Source organism: Mauremys reevesii, linkage group 2 (assembly GCF_016161935.1).
Source record: "Mauremys reevesii isolate NIE-2019 linkage group 2, ASM1616193v1, whole genome shotgun sequence".
Classification (NCBI taxonomy): domain Eukaryota; kingdom Metazoa; phylum Chordata; order Testudines; family Geoemydidae; genus Mauremys; species Mauremys reevesii.
In genome coordinates, this window is record NC_052624.1 from 277898566 (window position 1) to 277921551 (window position 22986).

The window sequence follows — 22986 nt, forward strand, 5'->3', positions numbered from 1 at the left end:
TGGCTCCAACAATGCCAGCCTCCATCCTTTCACTGTCTGATTCTCCCACAAGCACATACATCTGATTTATGAATATTTTAAAAAACAAAACAAACATTCTTTTCATTTCAGACATGCAAATTATTGTGTTGTATTGAGGAATGTGCTGGAATTGCAAACTATCACTTTAGGAGTGTGTGCATGCAGAGGGGATGGTTCTGGGTCCTGCTTGCAGGTTAAGAGGTGCTGTGTAGAACTATGCAATCAGAGTCAGTATGGAGAAAGTCACTCTAGAGTAAAATGGAATTGTGCCTGTTTTAGGGAGAAGCCATCTCTCTCTCTCTCTCTGGTTTTGGGTTCTTGTGTGTTATCATTCTGAACTCTAAGAAACAAAGCAGTGTAACACCACAGCTTCGAGCAGGGAGTACTTTATGTTTTTATTTAACATCTCTGTGTGTATGGCATGAACATAATTTTATAGCTAGTATATGCAATTCCTGTTCCTATCACTATTACCCTCAACCCTCATCTCCCATCTTTTCTATTACACCCACCTGGGACTTATCTTATTTTAGATTTGTAAATTCTTTGGCAGCTAATAAATATTAAGAAGAATTTAACATGTTGTAGGCAATACTGTAATCCTAATATAGTAATAGTTTCAAATTTCACTTTCAGAGCAACAGCAATGGGTAAAATATTTGTTTCTGTTTACCTTCTAGAGGTTTTACAACCCTAATTTTGCAGAGCAGTGAAAAATACTGAATACACATCTAAGTCAGGAAAACTTTCACTGAACTGACTCATAAGGGTATTACTTTGGAATATGTCTCTCGTATGTGTGGTTGTGGGGGAGGGGAGAAGAAAGAAAAAGGGAATTAAAAGGAAAGATTCATCTCTCATAGCAGTCAATGTATTTTACTCAAACTATTTCATATTTGGGCTTGCCTGTATTTAATATGGTTTCATTAAACAAACCTTAATATATTCAGTTAAAAATTTAACTGATTTCTGTATGGCGAGAAGAAAGAAGGGACGATTGATCGTGAGAGGAAAGAGTTAAGACTTCTGAGCCAAAGAATATAACAGAATAAGTCAAGATAACCTCAGTCTGACTTTTGCTTGAATGAATAAACATAAAACAAACCCTTAAGAAAAAACAACAAAAACTTTTAACTAATTTGTTAACTAACCAGTTTTTAAATTTAAATTTTAAAACCAGTTTATGGTTTTAATGCAAACCTCCAGAAAAGCAACCCAATATCAGAAAAATGTATTAAGAGGCCAAGGATTGGTGTTGTGGTTCTAGATACTGGACTAGAACTCACAATACCTGGGTATAATTCCCAACTCTGCGACAGACTTCATGTGACTTTGGGTAAATCACATGATCTCAGTTTCACAGTGTAAAAAGAGGATAATACTTCCCTATCTCATAGAAATGCTGTCAGGATCACTTCAACAAGTATAAACAGGGCAGTGATGTAATGCCTAGACAGATACACATGCACATATATACACCTCTACCTCGATATAACGCTGTCCTCAGGAGCCAAAAAATCTTACCACGTTATAGGTGAAACCGTGTCATATCGAACTTTCTTTGATCCACCGGAATGCGCAGCCCCAGAGCACTGCTTTACCACATTATATCTGAATTCGTGTTGTATCGGGTTGCATTATATCGAGGTACAGATGTATTATTATTTATTTGTGTCAGGATGATCCCTACCTGCACCAGCCCTGATTGGAGCTGCATTGCGCTATACACTATTATATACCCACAAATAAACTATGGTCTCTGTCCTGAAGAGTTTGCAATTCACACACACACACACACACACACACACTTTCAAGAACCTAAAACTGCCACATTAAACCTGCTGTTTTTTTTCTATTTAATTCTCCCCACAGAAATAAAAACTAATTCTCCTTCCATGTCATAATGACGAAACATGTAATTGTGCACTACTATCTACCCATTTGCAGAGGCAGCAGGTGGTAATCAATTAAAAAGCCCTGATCTAAACAAAGCACCTCCATAAACTATTATAACTCATTTCTACCCACACCTGCCTATCCCATTTCCTTTCAATCCCTTTTAGAAAGTGCAGAAATAAACAAAATTCTGATTTTTTGCCCTTTAAAATGTAAAATCCCGCTTCCAATTAAAACAATCCTTGGAGCTTTATATCAGAGACTGCTACAGCAAAGCCCAATAATCAAAGAGCAACACACATGTATTTTAGTAAGCAACAAGAATTTTAAGCTTCAAATTAGTACTTGTTAAAAGATGTTAATCTATTGTTAGCTAGAAGAAATCATACAGCTAACGAGAACAGGGACATAGAGGATTTCTCTTCTTAATATGCTGAATATTTATTGAACCCAATTTTAATGATGGGTTGTGAGACTATTTTCTTTGCCCAAGAGTAGAACAGACTGCTGAGCTGGAGCATAGCACTCATGCTTCTTCCTTCCAAAACCAAATCACATTTCTTAGAGATTGCTACTTCACAACTTGGACCTGTCTCTAGTCTTACATAATCTTTCTTTCAATCCTGTATACAATTAGGGGACCACATCCTGAAAGAAATCTTTCTTGAATCCCCTCTTCTGGCCTTCAAACAACCTGATAACTTCTCCCAGCTCATCACCAGAAGAAAGCTCCACACACTCCAACTCAAAGCAGCACCTGACACTGCCAGAATAACATATGCAAAATGTTTAGACATACTTCCAACTGCTACAATGATCAGCACACTCCACAACACACCTTTCAAGATCCGCAGGTCATACGTCTGCCTATCACAACACGTGGTATACCTCATCCAGTGCACTAAATGCGGATGAAACCAGACAATCACTACACTCTCGAACTCACACAGAAAAATTATAGAAGACAAAGAACACCATATCACATGTAGATGAACACTTCTCACAAAGCGATCACTGACTTCTTAGTCCTCATCCTCAAAGGAAACCTGCGCAACACCTTCAAAAGATGAGTCTTGGAGCTTAAATTCATAACTTTGCTAAATACTAAAAATCATGAACTAAATAGAGATACTGGATTTATGGCTTATTACAACAATCTGTAACCCCCTGGGGTGTCCACACAGGACTGGAAGACATTAAGGTGGCCAGGTGGGCCAATTAAGTCCATAGGCAACACCTGGAGGAGGAGCCAGGGAGCAGGAATTGATTGGAAACAGGCTCAGCTGGAGGAGCCTATATAAGCCAGAAAGCTGGCAACAGAAGGGGCTGTAGGGAAGTAGGCTGCAATCACTCCCTGAGAGAAAGGAGGCGTGTTAGGGGCTAGAGGGTAGGCCACAGTTACTCCCTGAGAGGAGGGAGTTGGGAGGCTGGTAAACCCAGAGGAGGGGGAAGCTAGAAAAAGGTACAGGGTGAAAGCAGCAAGGTAGGACAGTGCAGGACTTGGCTGCTGACCAGAGGACCCCTGAGCTGGAACCCAGAGTAGAGGGTGGGCCTGGGTTCTCCTACCAGCCAATGGGGACATGGCACAGACCAGGCAGAGGACAGTGATTGCCTGGGATGATTTGTTCTGGAAAAGACTTTACTTACCACTGATCTGCAAACACACCAGAGAGCCTTCTATGTTTGCGGTGGAGACTGAACAGCATGAGCATTTTCCAAAGCGTGCTGCTTCATGATCACAAGAGCACACCCTGATTTTGGTAAATCATGGGTGCAAGTCCAGTAAAACTGTGGACTTTAGTAAGAGTACCAGGAATGATCATGCATCCTAGCAAACAGCAAAGAAGCTGGCAGCTTTGCAAATTTACCAGACCAGTGACCGGTGCAGGGAGTGCATTAAGCGGCTCAACGGTGAGTACTGGAAAACCAGAGACAAGAACCGCACCTCAGGCAACTGGCCACAATCATGCCCGTTTTACGAGGAGCTTGACTGGGTGATTGTCACGATGACCTAGTCAGCTGAGATGGTCCCCTGCTGGCCCCAGAGTCCAGCCTGGGGATTGATGGGAGCCAGTAGCAGGCATCAAGAAGGGACAATTAAGTCATTCTGTTGCTGACACTAGTTCCAGAGCAGGCTTTGGAAAAGGATCAGCAGCAGCACATCCTGGGTCCAGACTCAGGGTATGTCTACACTACGAAATTAGGTCGATTTAATAGAAGTCTTTTTTTAGAAATCGATTTGATACGATCGACTGTGTGTCCCCACTAAGCGCATTAAGTCGGCGGTGTGCATCCACAGTACCGAGGCTAGCATCCACTTTCAGAACGTTGCACTGTGGTAGCTATCCCACAGTTCCCATAGTCTCCACCGCCCATTGGAATTCTGGGTTGAGCTCCCAATGCCTGATGGGGCAAAAAACATTGTCGTGGGTGGTTCTGGGTACATGCTGTCAGACCCCCTCCCTCCCTCCATGAAATCAACGGCAAAAAATTGTTTCTCGCCTTTTTTCCTGGGTTACCTGTGCAGACGACATACCACGGCAAGCATGGAGCCCGCTCAGTTCACTGTCACCATATGTCTCCTGGATGCTGCTGACAGATGCAGTACTGCAGTGCTACACAGCAGCATCTCCTTGCCTTGCCTTGCAGACGGTACAATACGACTGCTAGCTGTCATCGTCCCATGGGTGCTCCTGGCCGACCTTGGTTAGGTTGGTCGGGTGCGGCTGGACAAAAATGGGAATGACTCCAGGTCATTCTCTTCTTAAAGTTTCGTCTAATGGAGATTCAGTCCTGCCTGGAATATCATGCCAGCTGGAGACTTCTCCCTCAGGCCGCTCTCCCAGTCGGCAGCACCACATGGTCACACCTACCCCTTGCTCCCATGGCTCATGAAGCCTGGACAGTAGTAAGGAGTAGTTCAACTATAGGCTGAGCAAGTGCAGAATGATGGTAGAATGTGCCTTTGGACGTTTAAAAGCTCGCTGGCACAGTTTACTGACTTGGTTAGACCTCAGCAAAACCAATATTCCCATTGTTATTACTGCTTGCTGTGTGCTCCACAATATCTGTCAGAGTAAGGGGGAGACATTTATGGTGGGGTGGGAGGTTGAGGCAAATCGTCTGGCCGCTGATTACGCGCAGACAGACATCAGGGCAGTTAGAAGAGCACAGCAGGGCGCGTTGTGCATTAGAGAAGTTTTGAAAACCAGTTTCATGACTGGTCAGGCTACGGTGTGAAAGTTCCTTTTGTTTCTCTTTGATGAAAACCTGCCCCCCTTGGTTCACTCTACTTCCCTATAAGCCAACCGCCCTCCTCTCCCCGCTTTGATCTCCGCTTGCAGAGGCAATAAAGTCATTGTTGTTTCAAATTCATGCATTCTTTATTAAATTGTCACACAAATGGGGTAGTGGGGCACAAATGGGACACTAGAGTGGGGGCAGTTGTAGGGGCACCCCCTAGAATGGCATGCAGTTTATCATAAAAGCGGCATGTCTGGGGCTCTGACCCGGAGCGGCCATTTACATCTCTGGTTCTTTGGTAGGCTTCACGCGGCACTGCTGCGGGTCCCTGTTATAACCTCTGTCCTTCGTGCCCTTGGAGCTTTTTTCAAATATTCTGGTATTTCGTCTTTTAGAATAGAGTTCAGATAGCAAAGATTTATCTCCCCATACAGCGATCAGATGCAGTACCTCCTGTTTGGTCCATGCTGGAGCTCTTTTTGCGATTCTGGGACTCCATGGTCACCTGTGCTGATGAGCTCTGCATGGTCACCTGTGCTGATCAGCTCGCTACACTAGCCAAACAGGAAATGAAATTCAAAAGTTTGCAAGGCTTTTTCTATCTACCTGGCCAGTGCATCTGAGTTGAGAGTGCTGTCCAGAGCGGTCACAATGGAGCACTCTGGGATAGCTCCCGGAGGCCAATACTGTCGAATTGTGTCCACACTATCCCAAATTCAACCCAGCAGGGTCAATTTCAGCACTAATCCCCTTGTCGGGGAGGAGTACAGAAATCGATTTTAAGAGCCCTTTAAGTCGACAAAAATGGCTTCGTCGTGTGGACGGGTGCAGGGTTAAATTGATCTAACGCTGCTAAATTTGACCTAAACTTGTAGTGTAGACCAGGGCTCAGTGTAGCTGATGCAACCCTTGACAAACAGCCTGCTGTGGACCCTGCAGCAGACACAGATGAGACAGAAGCCACCCCTAAGCCTGGTAAGTTTCTGGCTCCATTTTAATGTTTATTAATTTAGTAATGGGAGGGATTTCCACTGTATGAACCAAAGCAAAAGTTATGAGAAGCCCCAGCTAGCAGCGTGTAGCTGCTAATGGTGGATTGTATGCTAGTGGCATGGCACTCCCCAATCCACCCCACCAGCACATGGAGTTCAAAAAGGCAACTGGGACATGCAAACAGTAAACCCCACATTTAAAGTGTATTTTTACTGGAAAGGCACAGATTTTTCCTAAGGTCATTCATTCCTGTTTCTTAAAAATAATAACCTTACATTGCCATGCCTGTAAGTACAAGATTTACCCAACAACATTATTGTAATGAACAATGGAAAACATTCACATTTCTATAAAGAGTTGGGTTTTTTCTTTCAAAGCACAGTTACTCTCTTGAAAGCAGGGCATGTGACTTTCAATAATAGGACATTTTTCCTTATACTTTTACTATTCTCTAATTTCAAGATGGTTGACAGCATATCTGCATGGAAAACAGGGTTCAAACAAACACTGAACAATTTCTTCTTTGAAAACTCCTATATATTATTACTATTAGGCTTCGCACATAAGAATGCATTGGGTCTTGATTCAGGGAATGAAATAGATTCTAGAAAGGTTCCAATGTCCTGCCCTGAAAAATTCCAATCCCAGCATCCAAAGCAAGAACAGTTAACAGCCTTGGTAGCTTTCCCTGCAACTATCAACTCGAGAGGCTTAAGTAATGATGCTAGAAAACACAGCCCCACTGATTCAAAGCATCAACAAAAATCTATATAAATGCAAATGTCTACATTAATACAACATCAAGGTTGAGAATTTAAACAAACATGACAAAATTCAAAAAAGTTGATGTCCCACTGCCTACATATAGAATTTTTTAAATTAAGTTTATGCAGTTAAATATTTACCTTAAATATAGTTTGAACTTGTTTTCAGACTTGCATTATTAAAACAGAACAATTAAATTTGACCCAAAATTTGTATTTTCTAAAGGGTGAGCTGATACAAAACGAGAGAGAGATTTTTTTTCCAAGAAACGAAGGGCACCCACCTCCCATTGACATTCAATACGAGTTGGGTGTCTAACTGCCCCTTGAAAGTTTGAAATCTTCCCAAAAGGCTAATAATGTTTGTGATTTTTATTTTTTTACAAGTCTCATGGAAACAGCAGTTAATTTAACAAAACAAATTTCATGTAGAATTTGCAACCCAAATATTGCACCACTGAAAATCTGAAATTGACAAAAGTGGTTTTGAGTGCCCAAGCTAAGAGAAAGGGATAAAAGGAAAAAATAATGAAAAGTAACTGCAACTTTTTCGTTTTAATACTCTAAGGTATTATTGGTAACAAAGAAATTGGTTTACAATATCAATTTTAACTTGAGTGTGTCCCTTTAAGTTTTCAACTATGTTATATTATTTTTATATTTAATGTCCTTCCTTTAGACAAAATGAAATTAAAAATGAAAACTAAATCATAGTCTGTCGGCAGAATCCAAGCCATGCAAGTGAGATTTTGTCCACCTGTGAATTGGAATTAAATTGGTTATCAGCTAAGCTGAGAACAGAACCCAGGAGTCCTGGTTCCAGTATGTTCCTACTAAAGGCTGGATATTTTATTTTACCTAAAAGGTGTTTGGTATGGTATCTTTCCCCCAAAATATTACACAACTGTTTAATGAACAGGAGTACTTGTGGCACCTTAGAGACTAACACATTTATTTGAGCATAAGCTTTCGTGGGCTATAGCCCACTTCTTGGGATGCAACACGAAAGCTTATGCTCAAATAAATTTGTTCGTCTCTAAGGTGCCACAAGTACTCCTGTTCTTTTTGCGGATACAGACTAACATGGCTGCTACTCTGAAACCTGACAACTGTTTAATGCAACCTATTATCTGAGTAAAAGCTACTGGGCCAGATTCATTACAGGCTCTGGGTTAGCTTCCACTGAATATGGCCTTTTAGCAACAGAAAGTCCACCTTGAATGGTGTTGCAACAGTGCAATGTGCCTGTAGCATCCCCTCTGTCAGGGAGCATGTAGCCAGCCAACAGCCCACAGACAGTACTGATGCACAGATGGCAGCACTAAAACCGTTGGGATTAACCTGACCGCTGAAGCCTTCACTAGCAGGCTCAGAACCTGCTTCCAGCCCTCTGGTGGAAACACTGCTTGACCTCCCCTGAGTGTGATTCCACAACTATGGCATTACAGCCCTTGCAGGTATATGAAGATGCCATTTACACTCCTCTGCATTCACAAAGGTAAGTGGCCCTTTATCTAACTGAAATCCAGTCTATTTCCACTACCACTGTTCCAATAGCTAAACATGGTAGGAGAGAGGCTCACCCTTCACTTTGGCCTCTTTACACCAACTAAAAAGGGACAGAGAAGCATAATGGGCCCTACAAGCACTGGACCCAGGTGGATGAGATTTCCTTTAATGCAGACACTGGAGAACACACCTATGAGGCTACTTCAGAGGACCCTGTCACACTCTCTGGAGTGGTTCACTATCATGAGTGCCAACATCAAGGAAGACTGTCAAAAAAGGCAGGGCAGAGATCCCAAAGGGGTGGTATGTTCTATAATTAGATTTCACCGACCCAGTAACAAATGGGAACTCCAGCAGCCCTGTAACAGTCTTACCATGGAGTCACAAACAGTCCCCTTGGGCACTCCAGTCTATCTTGCCATCAAGGCAAGCTGGTCAGGAAGTCTACATTAAAATGCTGCATCGGCGCAGCTGCATTAATGTGCTGGTGTAGTGCTTAAGTGAAGATGCTCTACACTGAAAGGAGAACTTCTCCCATCGGTGTAGTTAATCCACCTCTCCACAGGTGATAGCTTTATCGACAGGAGAAGGTCGTCAACATACTGCTGTCTACATGAGGGGTTAGGTCAGTATAACGATGTCACTCAGGGTGTGGATTTTTCACTCCCCTGGATGACATAGTTATACCGATACAGACCTGGCCTTAGTGATAGTTGGTTGCTATACACCAAAGATCACAAAAGATTCAGGTTGCTTCCAGTCCCAAGAGACCAGTCACTTACCCCAGCATCAATTAGTACCTCAGATCTCACACCTAAGAGAACACTTGTAGGCAATCCTATACTAAACCTACAAAGGATTCAATAACTAAGAAAATAAATGAGAGTTATTTCCAGGTTAAAGAAGGCAAACCTATATACACAAATCATTTACGGTCTATGGTTCCAAAAGGTGATAGAGTTGTCAGCACCAAATGTCTTTTAGGGCTCACCTAGGTTGACCATGAGGATCTCTGCTTCTGTTTTGTAGCTCTGGCCCTGTGAGAGTCCAAACAGTCAAAGAGATTAAAGATTTTCTAGTTCACTATCTTTATTTCTTTATTTCAGAATTCCAGTGGATGGGATAAGCCCTTTGCCACCTAGCCTCTTCATGGGTGTGAAGGGGCAATTAAAGTCTTTGTATTGTGACGTCCCACAATGGCCCATTTAGTTTTGATAGGCTTCTTAATGAGTAGGAGACAATCCCTTCTGACAGACTGACAGTTTCAGGGGCAAACACTTTTTACTGTTATAGAGCAAAAGCTTAAATATTATCTTATAGCATGTGATAAAGATATTATATACAGGTGAGCTGGACGGGTTTCCAGCAATGAAATTGTCAGTGCTCAGCTAAGGCCTAAACCTCGACAAGAGCTAATACCTGGTTTGCCAACATCACAGACCCCCTGGAAGTCCCTGGCACAGGTGGTATATTGGGGGAAAGAGGGATGCATTGGGGTGGAACTCCAGCACACAACACAAAAGAACTTAACTCAGTGCAACTATATTCCTACAAAATGTACAATACAATACATCCTGTGAAAAGGCTCTTGATACATTACAAGGAAGAAAATATAGATAGCGAGAGATCAGTTGTTGTGACCTGCACAGGATGTGCTATCTTTGTCTTTGTCCCAGAGGACAGAAGCAACTTTGTCTGTACCAAGTGCAAGCTAGTTTCCATACTGGAAGAAAAGTTTAAAGGACTGGAGGCCCAAGTATTGACCCTGTGTTGCATCAGAAAATGAAGACTTCTGGGACAGTAGTCGGGGTTTGGTATTGAGGGCACAGCATGCCAAAGAATCTGAGAGAGCAGTGCAGTGGGGGCTGTAGAACAGGGAAGAAAAATGGCAGTGTGTGACCTCCAGGAGGAAGAGAACCAGAACACTCCCAACACAGACAGAGGAAGCAACCACTTTCAGGCTCTTGACATAGGTACAAGAGGGATCCTCAGCATTTGTTTGAATCAGATACTAAAGTAACAGCCACCCCATTAGATTTGATTTGAGTAAGTAAGATGCAGATTTTTACACCACCAGAAGGAACTGAATTTTCCCAGGTGAAAAATTCAACAGAAGAGTGTTACAGTAGTATGAAAAAAGTACAGATCACCATGTCTAGATCTTGAGTAAACATTTAGATCTTCTGGCCTGCTATATCCCCAGTGTGAAAAATAGCTCTTAAATAATCTTTCAGTTACACAGTGGCTGTATACTCAGAAGCTTTTTAGAAGAACCAGTAAACTCATACATCAATCTGTGCAACTGTAATTTTCCATTGAAGCTGTAGACAATAAAGAACATAAGAATGGACATACTGGGTCAGACCAATGGTCCATCTACCCCAGTATCCTGTCTTCTGACAGTGGCCAATGCCAGGTGCTTCGGAGGGAATGAACAGAATAGGTAATCATCAAGTGATCCATTCCCTGTTGCTCATTCCCAGCTTCTGGCAAACAGAGGCTAGGGATACCATCTCTGCTCATCCTGGCTAATAATCTGGAGCCTATCCTCCATGAATTTATCTAGTTCTTTTTTGAACCCTGTTATAATCTTGGCCTTCACAACATCCTCTGGCACAGAGTTCCACAGGTTGACTGTGCGTTGTGTGAAGAAGTACTTCCTTTTGTTTGTTTTAAACCTGCTGCTTATTATTTTCATTTGGTGACCCCTACTTCTTGTGTTATGAGAAGTAGAAAACAACACTTCCTATTTACTTTCTCTACACCAGTCATGATTTTATAGACCTCTATCATATCCCCCACGTTGTCTCTTTTCCAAGCTGAAAAAGAAAGAAGATTGAACTCTTTCCTCAGTCCTCTTCTCTCGTATAAACTCTTTTTTTAATAGCTGTGGTTAGGGAGAAAAGAATACTCATTGCATATATTTTAACAGCCTGTGTATTTTGCATATTCTGCAGCAGAAACAAGATCCACATGAAGAGGGTGTTGTTGGGAGAAACAGTAGCAATAGATGCATTCAGATCTTCTATTGGAAGAATCACAACTGACGCCTGGTCTACGCTACAAACTTAGGTCAACAGAAGGTGCACTAAGTCGATCTAATTATGTGTGTATCTACACTACCAAGTCAACTTCCGCTGACCTAAGTCACCTATAAAGTCAACTTCTTTACTCCACATCCACGAGCGGCGTAGTGCTTGATTCGACATCCATGAGTTGACAGGGGGATAGCGCAGATACTGCGTTGTGTAATTCAAATGAATTGGCCTCCAGGAGGTGTCACACAGCGCTCTGCTGTGACTGCTCTGGAGAACACTTTCAACTCTACTGCATGGCAGCCACGTAAACAGGAAACAGCCCCTCCCCTGTTAAACCCCCAGAACTTTTGAATTTTCATTTCCTGTTTGATCAGCAGAGAGAGCTCGTCAGAACAGCTGATCATGGAGACTCCATGCTGCAAATGAGCTCCAACATGGGAGTACACAGGAGGCGGTGGATGTTATTGCTGTGTGGGGAGAAGAGTCTGTGCAGGCACAGCTCCGATCCAGCAGAAGAAATGCTGACATTTATGACAAGATCGCATGGGGGAGAAGGGCTACACCAGGGACATGCAACAGTGCCGCGTGAAAGTAAAGGAGCTTCGGCAAGCGTACCAAAAGACAAGGGAAGTGAACAGTCATTCTGGTTCTGCCCCACAGACATGCCACTTTTACGAGGAGCTGCATGCGATTCTCAGTGGCGACCCCACCACTGTCCCAAAAACATAGTGTGGATGCCTTCCAGGAGTCCCAGGCCACCTCGGGCAACAATGAGGAGGACATTGTTGACGATGAGGAGGAGGAGGAGAATGGAGGCAGGCAAGTGGTTGGGGTTACATGCTATTATTGTTTATGTTTAATCAGAACAAAAAAGAAGGTGTAGTGGGTATCTGCTTCCCGGTGGCCACTCCAGCTACACAGAGGGTGCTCCCCGTGTGCTGTGTTTATGTGCACAGGGATGGCCTAGGAATCCTCGATGGAGATCTCTAGCAAGCTTTCATTGAGGTACTCTGCAATCCTTTGCACAAGGTTTCTGGGAAGGGCTGCCTTATTTCTTCCACCACGGTAGAACACTTTGCCACGTCACTCCAGTATTAAGTCTGCTGGCAGCAGGAGCAGCAGGCACACAGCATTGCAGCATCTCTCTCCCCTCATTGCTTGCTCTCTCTTCCCTTGCCACCTTCACCCCCTGATGATGCATAGGGGGGAGTAGGGGGGGGAAAAGGAATCACAAACAAAACAACAACACCAAATACAACAAGTAATCCACCCACCTTTGGTGAAATCTGAGTAACACAACCTTTCTTTCCTTTTGTTGGACATTGTTGGTGGAAATTGGCAGCATTTATGGTAAAGAGCAGTGCTGTGATGGGTGATGGCTCTCTCTCCCAGTCTCCTCCCCCCCAAAAAAAAAAAAAAAAAAAAAAAAACACTGTATTTGGGCAGGTGCCCATCCCCACATCCCAGGGAAAGGGGGAAAGGTTGCTAGCATCAAGTGTGCCTGTGCCCCCAATGTAATTTAAAAGTATAGCACAAGACCTGTTGCCTGTGCCTCATGGCCATATTTACTACGGCTGGAGCAGCAAACAGTCACTTGCAATAGCTAATGATTCTGATTACGTTGTGGTTTGCAGAAAGTGCATTTAAGGTGTTTTTTTTTTTTAAAAAATAATCAAAAAAACACCAAAAAACAATGAAATGCGATTGTGAATGTTGGTGTAGTTCCTTTTTTTTTTGTTTGCACCCTGAAACCACCCGCATCATCACGCGCTCCTCACACAGTTTCCAGAGATAAGACAGGAAAAAGAAGAAAAAAGAAGAATGAGGAGGACATGTTCAATGAGTTAAAGCATACCTCCAGACAGGACGGGGGGGAGAATTCAGAGCATGAAGGATTTCACTTCCTGAGAACCTGACCAGGGACAGGGGCAGGAGGAGGAGCAGCAACACACAGGAGCATGAGATGATGGAGATTGAATTATGAGCAATCATCAGAGCAATTGAGGCATCTGGCTGAGCTTCAAAAAAAAAGCTGGATGGATGCTCTCCTCCCCTCTGCTGCCTATGCCTGCTGCTGCATCATCACCCAGTTCTCAATCCTCCTCCCACAAATCTCCTATGTGCCTGGGGGTGGTGGTTCAGTATCCCTTGCACTCAACACCAGGGGAAGGTAGAAGGAACTGAAGGTGCCCATTCCCAGACCTTTGTGATGGTTATTGCAGTGCATCTGCAAGCAAGCTTTCCTTGTTTCTCCTCTCACAATGTTATCAGCCCTTTTTCTCAAGGTTACCTTACTTTTCTTGGCTGTCTGTGGATTTGTGTGCATAATAAAATAAAACTGATTGAGGGAATAAAAGCTCTTTATTCATTCCACACATGGTGGTTGCTGAGGGTGCAGTTTATAGGGAAAAAAATGCAATAGAGGGGATAGTTTGGTAAGGAACAACACAGATAAGTGTTACATTACTCTGGCTTACTGCTGAAACTGGTTTTCAAAGCCTCACAGAGATGCAGAGCCCATCTATGGGCTTGTCTTAGTGCCCTGGTATCTGGCTGCTCAAAATTAGCTGCCAAGTGATCAGCCTCAACCCCCCCATCCCAGTGGAAACTTTTCTCCCTTTGTTTCACAGATATTATGGAGCACACAGCAGGCAGCACTAACAATGGGGATATTGCTTTCACTGAGGTCTAACCTAGTAAGCAAACAGCGCCACCAACCTCTTAAATGTCCAAAGGCACATTCCACCACTATTCCACACTTACTCAGCCTATGGTTGAACCAGTCCTTACTGCTATCCTGGTGGACAGTGTATGGCTTCATGAGCAAGGGGTAGGCTGGGTTTCCCAGGATCATGATTGGCACGTCAACATCATCAATGGTTATTCTGAGGTCTGGAAAGAAAGTCCCTGCTTGCAGCTTTCTGAACAGACCTGTGTTCCTAAAGATAAGCGTGTCATGCACCTTTCCCGACCATCCAACGTTAATGTCGGTAAACAGCCCCTGTGATCCACCAGCATTTGCAACACCATTGAGAAGTATCCTTTTCAATTTATGTACTCTTTGGCAAGGTGGTCTGGTGCCAAGATAAGGATGTGTGTTCCATCTATCGCCCCACCGCAATTAGGGAACCCTATTGTGGCAAAACCATCCACTATGTCCTGCACATTGCCGAGGGTCACTACCCTTCTTAGCAGAAGTCAATTAATGGCCCTGCAAACTTGGATCACAACAGATCCCATGGTAGATTTACCCACTCCAAATTGATGCCCCACTGATCAGTAACAGTCTGTCATTGAAAGCTTCCACAGAGCAATCGCCTCTCGCTTCTCCACTGTCAGAACAGCTCTCATTTTAGTATTGCTGCACTTCAGAGCTGGGGAAAGCTCTGCATAGAGTTTCTGGAAAGTGGCCTTACGCATCTGAAAGTTCTGCAGCCACTGCTCGTCCTCCCATAGCTGCACAACAATCCAGTCCCACCAGTCAGTGCTTGTTTCCCGGGACCAGAAAAAGCACTCAGCTGTGTTCAGATGATGTGTGACTGTCACCAGCAACTGCAAATTGTTTTGCTCTATAGCTTGCAGCAGGGGCTGCTTGCGTGACATCGCATTGTTCCACGCAGCAGCTCCTGTCTCAGCTGTGGAAATACAGCAAGATAAGGCGCGACGTGTTTGTAATGTTCACAACAAGAGTGTACAGCTGAGTAGGGTCCATGCTTATCGTACTATGGAATCCGCACGTCTAACCCAGGCTTTCAAAAAAGGCGCAAAAAAGCCTTGGTTTGTTTGCAGTTGATATTAGCAAGGGAGAGAGAGAGGAAGGGAGGTATATGCACCATGGGAGGCTAATGCCATGTTCCGATAACCACCTGCAACAATGTTTTGGTCCCATGAGACAGTACAAGCCCTACCCAAATTCTATTCAGCTACATGTACTGTGGGATAGCTACCCACAGTGCAGTGCTCCATGTTGCAATGCAAGCTCTGCTAGGGAGGACACACTCCACTGACACAATGAGAGTGGTGTGGACGCACAAGATCAATATGCTTAAATTGGAGGTTTGATGTTGACTTACATAAAGTCGACTTAACTTTGTAGTGCAGACATGGCCTGAGTCTCCTGTCTCTTCCTTTGTATTTGTTTTAATCATCTCTTACCACACTCTTACGAAGATCAGTCATCCATATGTTTTGTACTGATTCTATGACTTCACTTACATTTAAAGATGTCCGTGGCCTACATCCTTAGCTTTGGGACTTTTGGACATCTTGCTCTCACCGGAACACTCCATTCAGGCTCCATTTTTCTTCAATGAATCAAGAAATCATTTAATAATTCTTTGAATGAATCAAATAGAATCAAGACTTTCATGGGGTAGTAGAGTAAATGAGAATGGTTTGGCAGAAGATATTCAATATGCAAGTTCTTTTTCTAGTTGATACCCAAACTGAAGCATCTTTCGTTTTTTAGCTTATCCTTTACTTCATATTTGTGACTGGTTTTTTTTAATTACTTCCTTCTCCTATGTAACAAATCTACTTTTCCATCCATCATATACATACTGCTGAACTGTACTGCTTTCTGTTTTGAGTCTCTAAAATAAAAGGATTTAGAAAATAGAATTTCTATATTCTGACTAGCATATATACTTTAAATTTGGTTTATTTTTTAATCAACTGCAATGCACATAGATTGGGAACTTTCATTTAAGGTTGCACATGAGGTTTTTGTTTTTAGAAATCAAGTTAACTGTTGGGTGAAAGTCAATTTTATTTTCATATTTCCGGTGAAATTTGGATTTTTTGAATCAATGTAAAAGCAACAAAGAATCCTGTGGCACCTTATAGACTAACAGATGTTTTGCAGCATGAGCTTTCGTGGGTGAATACCCACTTCTTCGGATGCAAGTGAATCAATGTGTTTTGGTTTATTCTGTCAAAGTTTAAATTAATTAAATGAATGAATGAAACATGCTGATGCACACCAGTAGTTATATCTCTAATTTATGCATTATTGTGTTGTTCCAGTCAGGGGTTTTGGAATGACAGATACAGAAGGAACACTCCACATATCTAATGCTTGCTGGGCATCTCAGCAGCAGCAGAAATCATTGGAACCAGTAGGGGAAACCTGTTGGAACGTTGTTTGGTCAACTCTTCCAGGCATCTCTTCTATCCAATATCTAATTCCTTGGTGAGTTGTGGTGGGTTGTTTTTTTTTTTGTTTTTGTTTTGGTTTGTTTGGGTTTGGGGGGGGTTAGTTTTTTACTGTGAGCAAGAAGAATGTTTAACACAAAATACAGGAATTCACATTCAGGAGAATGTAATGGAATTCTTTTGGACGGAACCCTAAAATACAATCCCTATTTATAACGTATGAAATTACATGCATTCACTATCATTCTGTCACCTACTCTAACAGAACACCAAACATCACAGTCATTCTCAGCAGAAAAACAAATACTACCCCTAATCCTTAGATGACAGGGTCCTAAAACAAGAAACAGTGTTCTATGTTAAACACATCATCACTGAACAGAACCATATAACCAATTTTAAATAAAACATAAGCCTTAATTTACAGAAAATATTATCTGAACCAGTATTCAAGAACAGCTTAAAATGGCATGCATACCACATTCTTATTGTAAACTAGCTTATCCTTGAGCCATACTCTTCCTCACTATGGTCTCAATCTATCAAAGTGCTGAGCACTTTCATACACATCCAGTAAAAAGGTCAGTGGGAGTACACATATACTTAAGAGTTAAGCACTTGCAGAAGTACTTTACCGGATCAGAAGGGCCAGAGTGCTCAAGCACCTTGCAGGATTGAGCCCTATGACAGTAAATAAAAGATACTGCATAGCTGGGCACAAAGGACATGTTTTATGATTAATTTCATTGTGTTACAGGAGGTTGACTGTCCTTGCAAGACACAGAAAGGTAACAGCTTATATCACAGCTGCAATCTACACTAAAAAAATTGTCTGTTGGAGGAATAAGTGTGAGGCCACATTTTGTTTCCATTCTAAATAGAACTTGAGCAGCTTTAATGGGATTATTGTGGACTGAACATAAAGGGGTGGGGACAGGAGGATATGAAGAAAGCTGTAGGACATAAATATATTGCACCAAGTACCTCCTGGTATTGTATAATTTTCTGTACTTTAATATATAAGATTAACCAACTCCTGAATAAACAATACTTGCAGTGAATTCAGAGCTTGTGTAAAGCATCATGTATTGATATGGAAACCAAAATCCAAGTCTATGATAGTGGTGGTATCCAGGCACCATTCACACCTCTACCCACCATCAAGTCTCTCAAGGCAAGAACCTAAAAGAATTAAGAGTCACTCAATACACCAACTATTCATTCAAAAGGTACTTGGATCCACCCAAATTCTTGTCTTCTTCCCACCATGCCCCAGGACTGCATAATAAGCAACTTCTTCTTTCTTAACAGTCAGCCAAAGGCAATTAGGCATTTTTACAACTGTGTAGATATCAGAACCAAAAGAAATGTTTTACAACTCTATCAATTTCAAATATGCCTACAACCCAACAGCATAATTTCATATGCAATATTAAGAGTGAGTAATCAAATATCCAAGTCATGAAATTTAATATTAAGGTTGAACATTCTACCTTAACTGCACTCCTTTTGTCTTTATGCCTTAAAATATAGTCTCCTTGTATCAAATTTGTCAAATCATCCAAATCTTACTAATATAAACTGGAAATTAAAGTTAATCTACCATACAGAGTCTTCAAAACTGGTAAGGTAACTGAGTTATGAACATTTACATTCAGCAAGCTGAAACTTTCTTCATTTGTTTTTTAAACTGATTCATAGCAAAAATAGTTTAGCCATCTTCATCAGTCGCAGATTTAAATATTAATAAACTTACAACTAATTAAGATTCTGATCCTACAACAGGATTCAAATTGGTGAATTCATACACCTGTGCAGAGCCCCAATGATGGGATGTGCCCATGCAAATCCAGTTTGGAGATTTAGCCCGAACTGATTTTGAGTTTAGCTTATTCCTTAGATCTCTCTGAGACATATAAAACTAGTCATGTTTTAAATGAAATCAAATATCGCAGTTATGCAAACACAGACTTTCTAAACCTACAGAAAAAAAATGCATAAGATGTCTGAGTACAATATATCGGGAAGAGTGGTGTTTGGTTTGATCACCACCACCCACCACAAAACACATGGAACTCAGAAACAGCTGAACTGCATTTGTTCTAAATTCAAACTCTGCGGATGACATTTTTCAGGCTTGGCTTCAATCAAAGGACCATTTCAGAAGGTTAAAAGCAGCTGGAAGATGGGATTACACTGGAAAGTCACAGGGGTTCTTCTCTCCCTATCTCAGGGTTTCTCAAAGAGGGGTCGCCGCTTGTGTAGGGAAAGCCCCTGGCGGGCCGGGCCACAGCTCTCACTGGCCAGACCTGCAGACGGAGCAGGTAAACAAACTGGCCCAGCCCACCAGGGGCTTTCCCTACACAAGCAGCGACCACCATTTGAGAAACCCTGCCCTATCTCTTGGCATGATCATTAGAAGAGAATGAGGGCTGGCAGATCCAACACTCGGGTCTCGTTATGCTCCCCACTCTGCAAAGCCATAAACTCTGGTTAGAGGACTCATCAGTGAGCTCAGCAACAGACATGTGGTTTGCTAAAAGCAGACAGAGTGGGGAGCCTTGTAGCCTGGAAGCATAGATTTGTGGTAAATCATCATATGTTTGGGGCCAGCCAGGATGCAAACTGTGATGATGGTTTTAATGATGTGAACACCTGTCCACTGGGAACTTGACAAGAGGCTTGTCTGCATCAGAAAATGGTGCTGGTTTAACTGAAGTTGCAATATTAAACTGATTCAGAGTGGTGCAAATAAAGGTTTGGACCTTTTTTTTTTGGCTTAGTTTATTACAATTCTTAATTGACTAAAGCTAAATAGAAATAAGTCTTGTTTAAACTGGAATAAGAGTGTCCACGTAACTTTTTACAATGGTTTAATTAAATCAGTTTAAAATTACACCTACATTAAACTGGTGCAATTTTCTCATGTAGGCAAGCCCTCAGAGAGCTCATTTCAGTAAGTAATTGAACAGTCATCAGATGGTAATGAATGTCACCAAGACACCTGGTTGAATATGAAACTGTAACATAAAAATGAGAGGCTCCATTGTTATTTTTAGAGACTTACTTTCTATAAGTAGCAGTGTACTTTATTGGAAATTCTGATTAGATTTTTTTTCCACTTAAAGTGTGCCAGATTTCCTGGGTTCCAGATTAAGATATGTATTACTGAGGTGGAGGAGAAGGAAAGACATGGTCCCTAGAAATCTTCAGAAGTGCTCATTTAAATGTATGTACATTTGCTATTATTTGATACTTGGCTGAAGGTGGTTTTGTAGGTCTGAGAATACAGAAGGGTAGAAAATTCAATTGCACTAGAATTAGCACTCTTTAGTGGCATAAGGAATACTTAATATGCTCAGTTTAAACTGTTCAATTTACATTCTACAAAAAAATCTTAATTAATGACCACACTTTAATAATATTTTCTTGCTTACTTTGACATGCAACACAAATTATCTTATCTCCATGCTAAAAAGTTAACTCCTGGAAAATAGCAACAAATTAATGATTTTTTTTCTTCCTTACCACTCTTTTTGGGGAGAAAAAGTATGTACAGGAGTAAATTAAAATGGTTAAAGTGGAATCAGACATTCATATTTTATTGGGGAGACAATACAGCAGTCTTGTATCAGAAGGCTTCCTTTAACAGAATGGCGTACAAAAATGCTAAGTACCAATTTAAGCAATGGAATTGCCAAACAACCTAAAAATACCTATATAAAGGATGATGCAGCTTAGAAGGCCAAACCAGATCAAATATTTACATAAGTAAATGTAGGAATGATGTAGGAATGATGTAGGAATAAAGAATAAGGAATGTGCCCAATGAACTATGCAATTGTTAACTAGAGCACAAGATGATTGCAGTTAGCCTAAACCTTGAACTCAAGATAGCGGAAAATAAAATTCAGAAGCTGTATAACTGAAAATAGTGGGTCACAGCTGCAAGAGTATAACATTCAGAATTGGTACATTTAATGTATATTATGTGTTATATACACCAGTGGTGGGCAATCGCACATGGCCCATCAGGGTAATGTGACTGCGGGCCACGAGACATTTTGCTGATATTCACTGTCTTCAGGCACGGCCCCCGCACCTCCCAGTGGCCACGGTTCACCATTCCCGGCTAATGGGAGCTGCGGGAAGCAGAGGACTGAAGGGACATGCTGGTCGCCACTTCCTGCAGCTCCCATTGACCTGGAACAGGGAACCATGGCCACTGGGAGCTGCGGGGGGGCCTTGCCTGCGGACAGTCAACGTCAGCAAAATGTCTCGCAGACCGCAATCAGATTACCCTGATGGGCCACATGCGGCCCACAGGCTGCAGGTTGCACACAACTGATATACATATACTACTGATAGATGGATGGATGAACACATTTTCTCTTCCTGTGTAGAAAAAAAAGTGTGTACTAGGTAACAGTTTAATATAACTCCACAAAAGCAAAGAGAAAAAAAATCACAGCTCATCATTCTTCACTGTGGTCCCATGGACAATGAGATGAAAGTCTACAGCCATTGGTTACAGTCCTATCCATGCCACTGATTTGATGTGTCATCCTGGGCAAATTAACCACTCTATGCCTCAGTTTCCCGATAACACCACTTCCCCCCCTTTGTAAAGCACTTCACATTCCTCCTCCTCTGTCAATTTCTCTGAGTATTAAATGGGGTGTGGCTCTCCCTCAGCTGTCCTGCTAACTTATCTGTACCAATACTCCCAACAGTCACTGCTCCTTTATGGAACTCTCTGCTTTGACTGAGAAATGGTATAACAGTTTTCCACCAAAACTTTCCAGAAGGATTCACTTTTTGGCAGAGAACAAGTCTGCAGTGGGATTAGAACAGAAACGGTTATGTAACCTTAATCATAGTTGTTTCACCAAAATATAATAAAGTATTTGACAAACTTTAAAAACACGTCAAAAGATCATTTACACACACACACACACACACACACCTCTCTCTCAAAGAAATGCAAAAGCCAAGGGAGAGCTACAGACTTCAAACATGCAATAGCAACATCACATAAACACTAAAAACAAAAATATCTTCACCATTTAAATTCATCCTGCATTTTCACATAGACAGAACATAATTATCTGAAGTGAAATTTATCCATGCAAACTTGACTCTTGTAAAACAAGCCATAGCATTTTTACTGACTACAGTGGATGATGCTCTATATTTTAAGTGTCGTGGAAGTATGCTGGTGGTGCTCCACAACACCATGATGGGTCACTGGTTCAGTACTAGAGGGAAAAAACCACCTACTGAATCACTAATATCACTTTATGTACCATTTGTGTTTTTCTTTTGAGTCTCCCATCCCAGCACAGACCATGCCCAACACTGCTTAGTTTAGATCTGATAAGATAAAATGTCCAAGTCAGTATGGCTGAAGGCACATTGTTTTCACAAGAGATGTCTTTTCAAGAAAGTCTTTGACTTAAAGGCAAAAAATGGAATTCCCCTACAGCAGTAAAAGGAAAAACTGAAGAAACACCTTTAATTAACCCGATTTTATCACTAAACATAAGTTTTTTTTTTAAATCAGAAACTACTGATTTTCAAATATTAAAAAGCAACTTTATATCACTAAGAATTAAAAGTCCGGTTCATAGAATCCTGCCTCACTTAGCAGAGCTTTAATTCTAGTGTTTCTAAAGTTATAATTTTATAATGGCGAAAGGAACACACTCTCACTGACAGTGCTAATGAAAGCAAGACACAGGGCTATTCACATTATCATCCATGAAACCAATTAGAGGCATTGGCAGGGCTGTCTTTTCAGTGCATTGCTGACAACCATTCAACAGTCCATTCTGATCTATGTATGAAATGGCCCAATACTTGCACGGGGGGAGGGGGGGGGAATTCCTATGGTTGTATCAAGCTTTCAAAAATATCTTCTTGTGAAATTCTTACTGGAGATCAGAACTCCACAGATGCAGAATCTGCTGGTAAAGACACAGAGGCAAGGAAGTACGGTAATGCTTTTATTTCCACATTAACTTCTGTGCTGAGATATGGAAGAAGAGGACATGCAATGAGTTTAACTCTCTTTTAAGCACAGGAAAGTTATGCCAATTTGATTCAAGGAAGCTGTAACAAAAAAAGTTGAAAATGGACACAAAGTTGCTGTTTCAGAGGATACATAAGTGGGCTGGTGGCACACCACTGGAATATCTTAACCAGTGAGTCCGACAAGAGTGAAAAAGCGGTTGCTGCAGTTTAAGTACATTTGATAATCTGTTACTTCTTATATGAAGACCAAGCCAAGAGATATAGTCATGAATCTAATCCACTTTTGTTTAGTCAAGTGGTCTAATGTCCTGGCATGGAATAGAACTTTAAGTCCT

At 41.8% G+C, this 22986-nt stretch overlaps 1 protein-coding gene across 13 annotated transcripts in view; it reads right to left on the reverse strand.

Moving 5' to 3' along the window:
- The window catches only part of PTK2 (protein tyrosine kinase 2), a 383889-nt gene that overhangs the window by 243994 nt on the left and 116909 nt on the right, over positions 1 to 22986 (reverse strand). The window contains exon 1 of one of the 13 annotated variants that reach the window (XM_039527644.1): positions 9418 to 9457. The exons of the other annotated variants lie outside the window; for them this stretch is intronic. Coding sequence (XP_039383578.1) covers positions 9418 to 9430 — 13 coding nt within the window. The 5' untranslated portion in view covers positions 9431 to 9457. Of the gene's footprint in view, positions 1 to 9417; positions 9458 to 22986 lie in introns of those variants that run through there. 13 annotated transcript variants of the gene reach the window in all.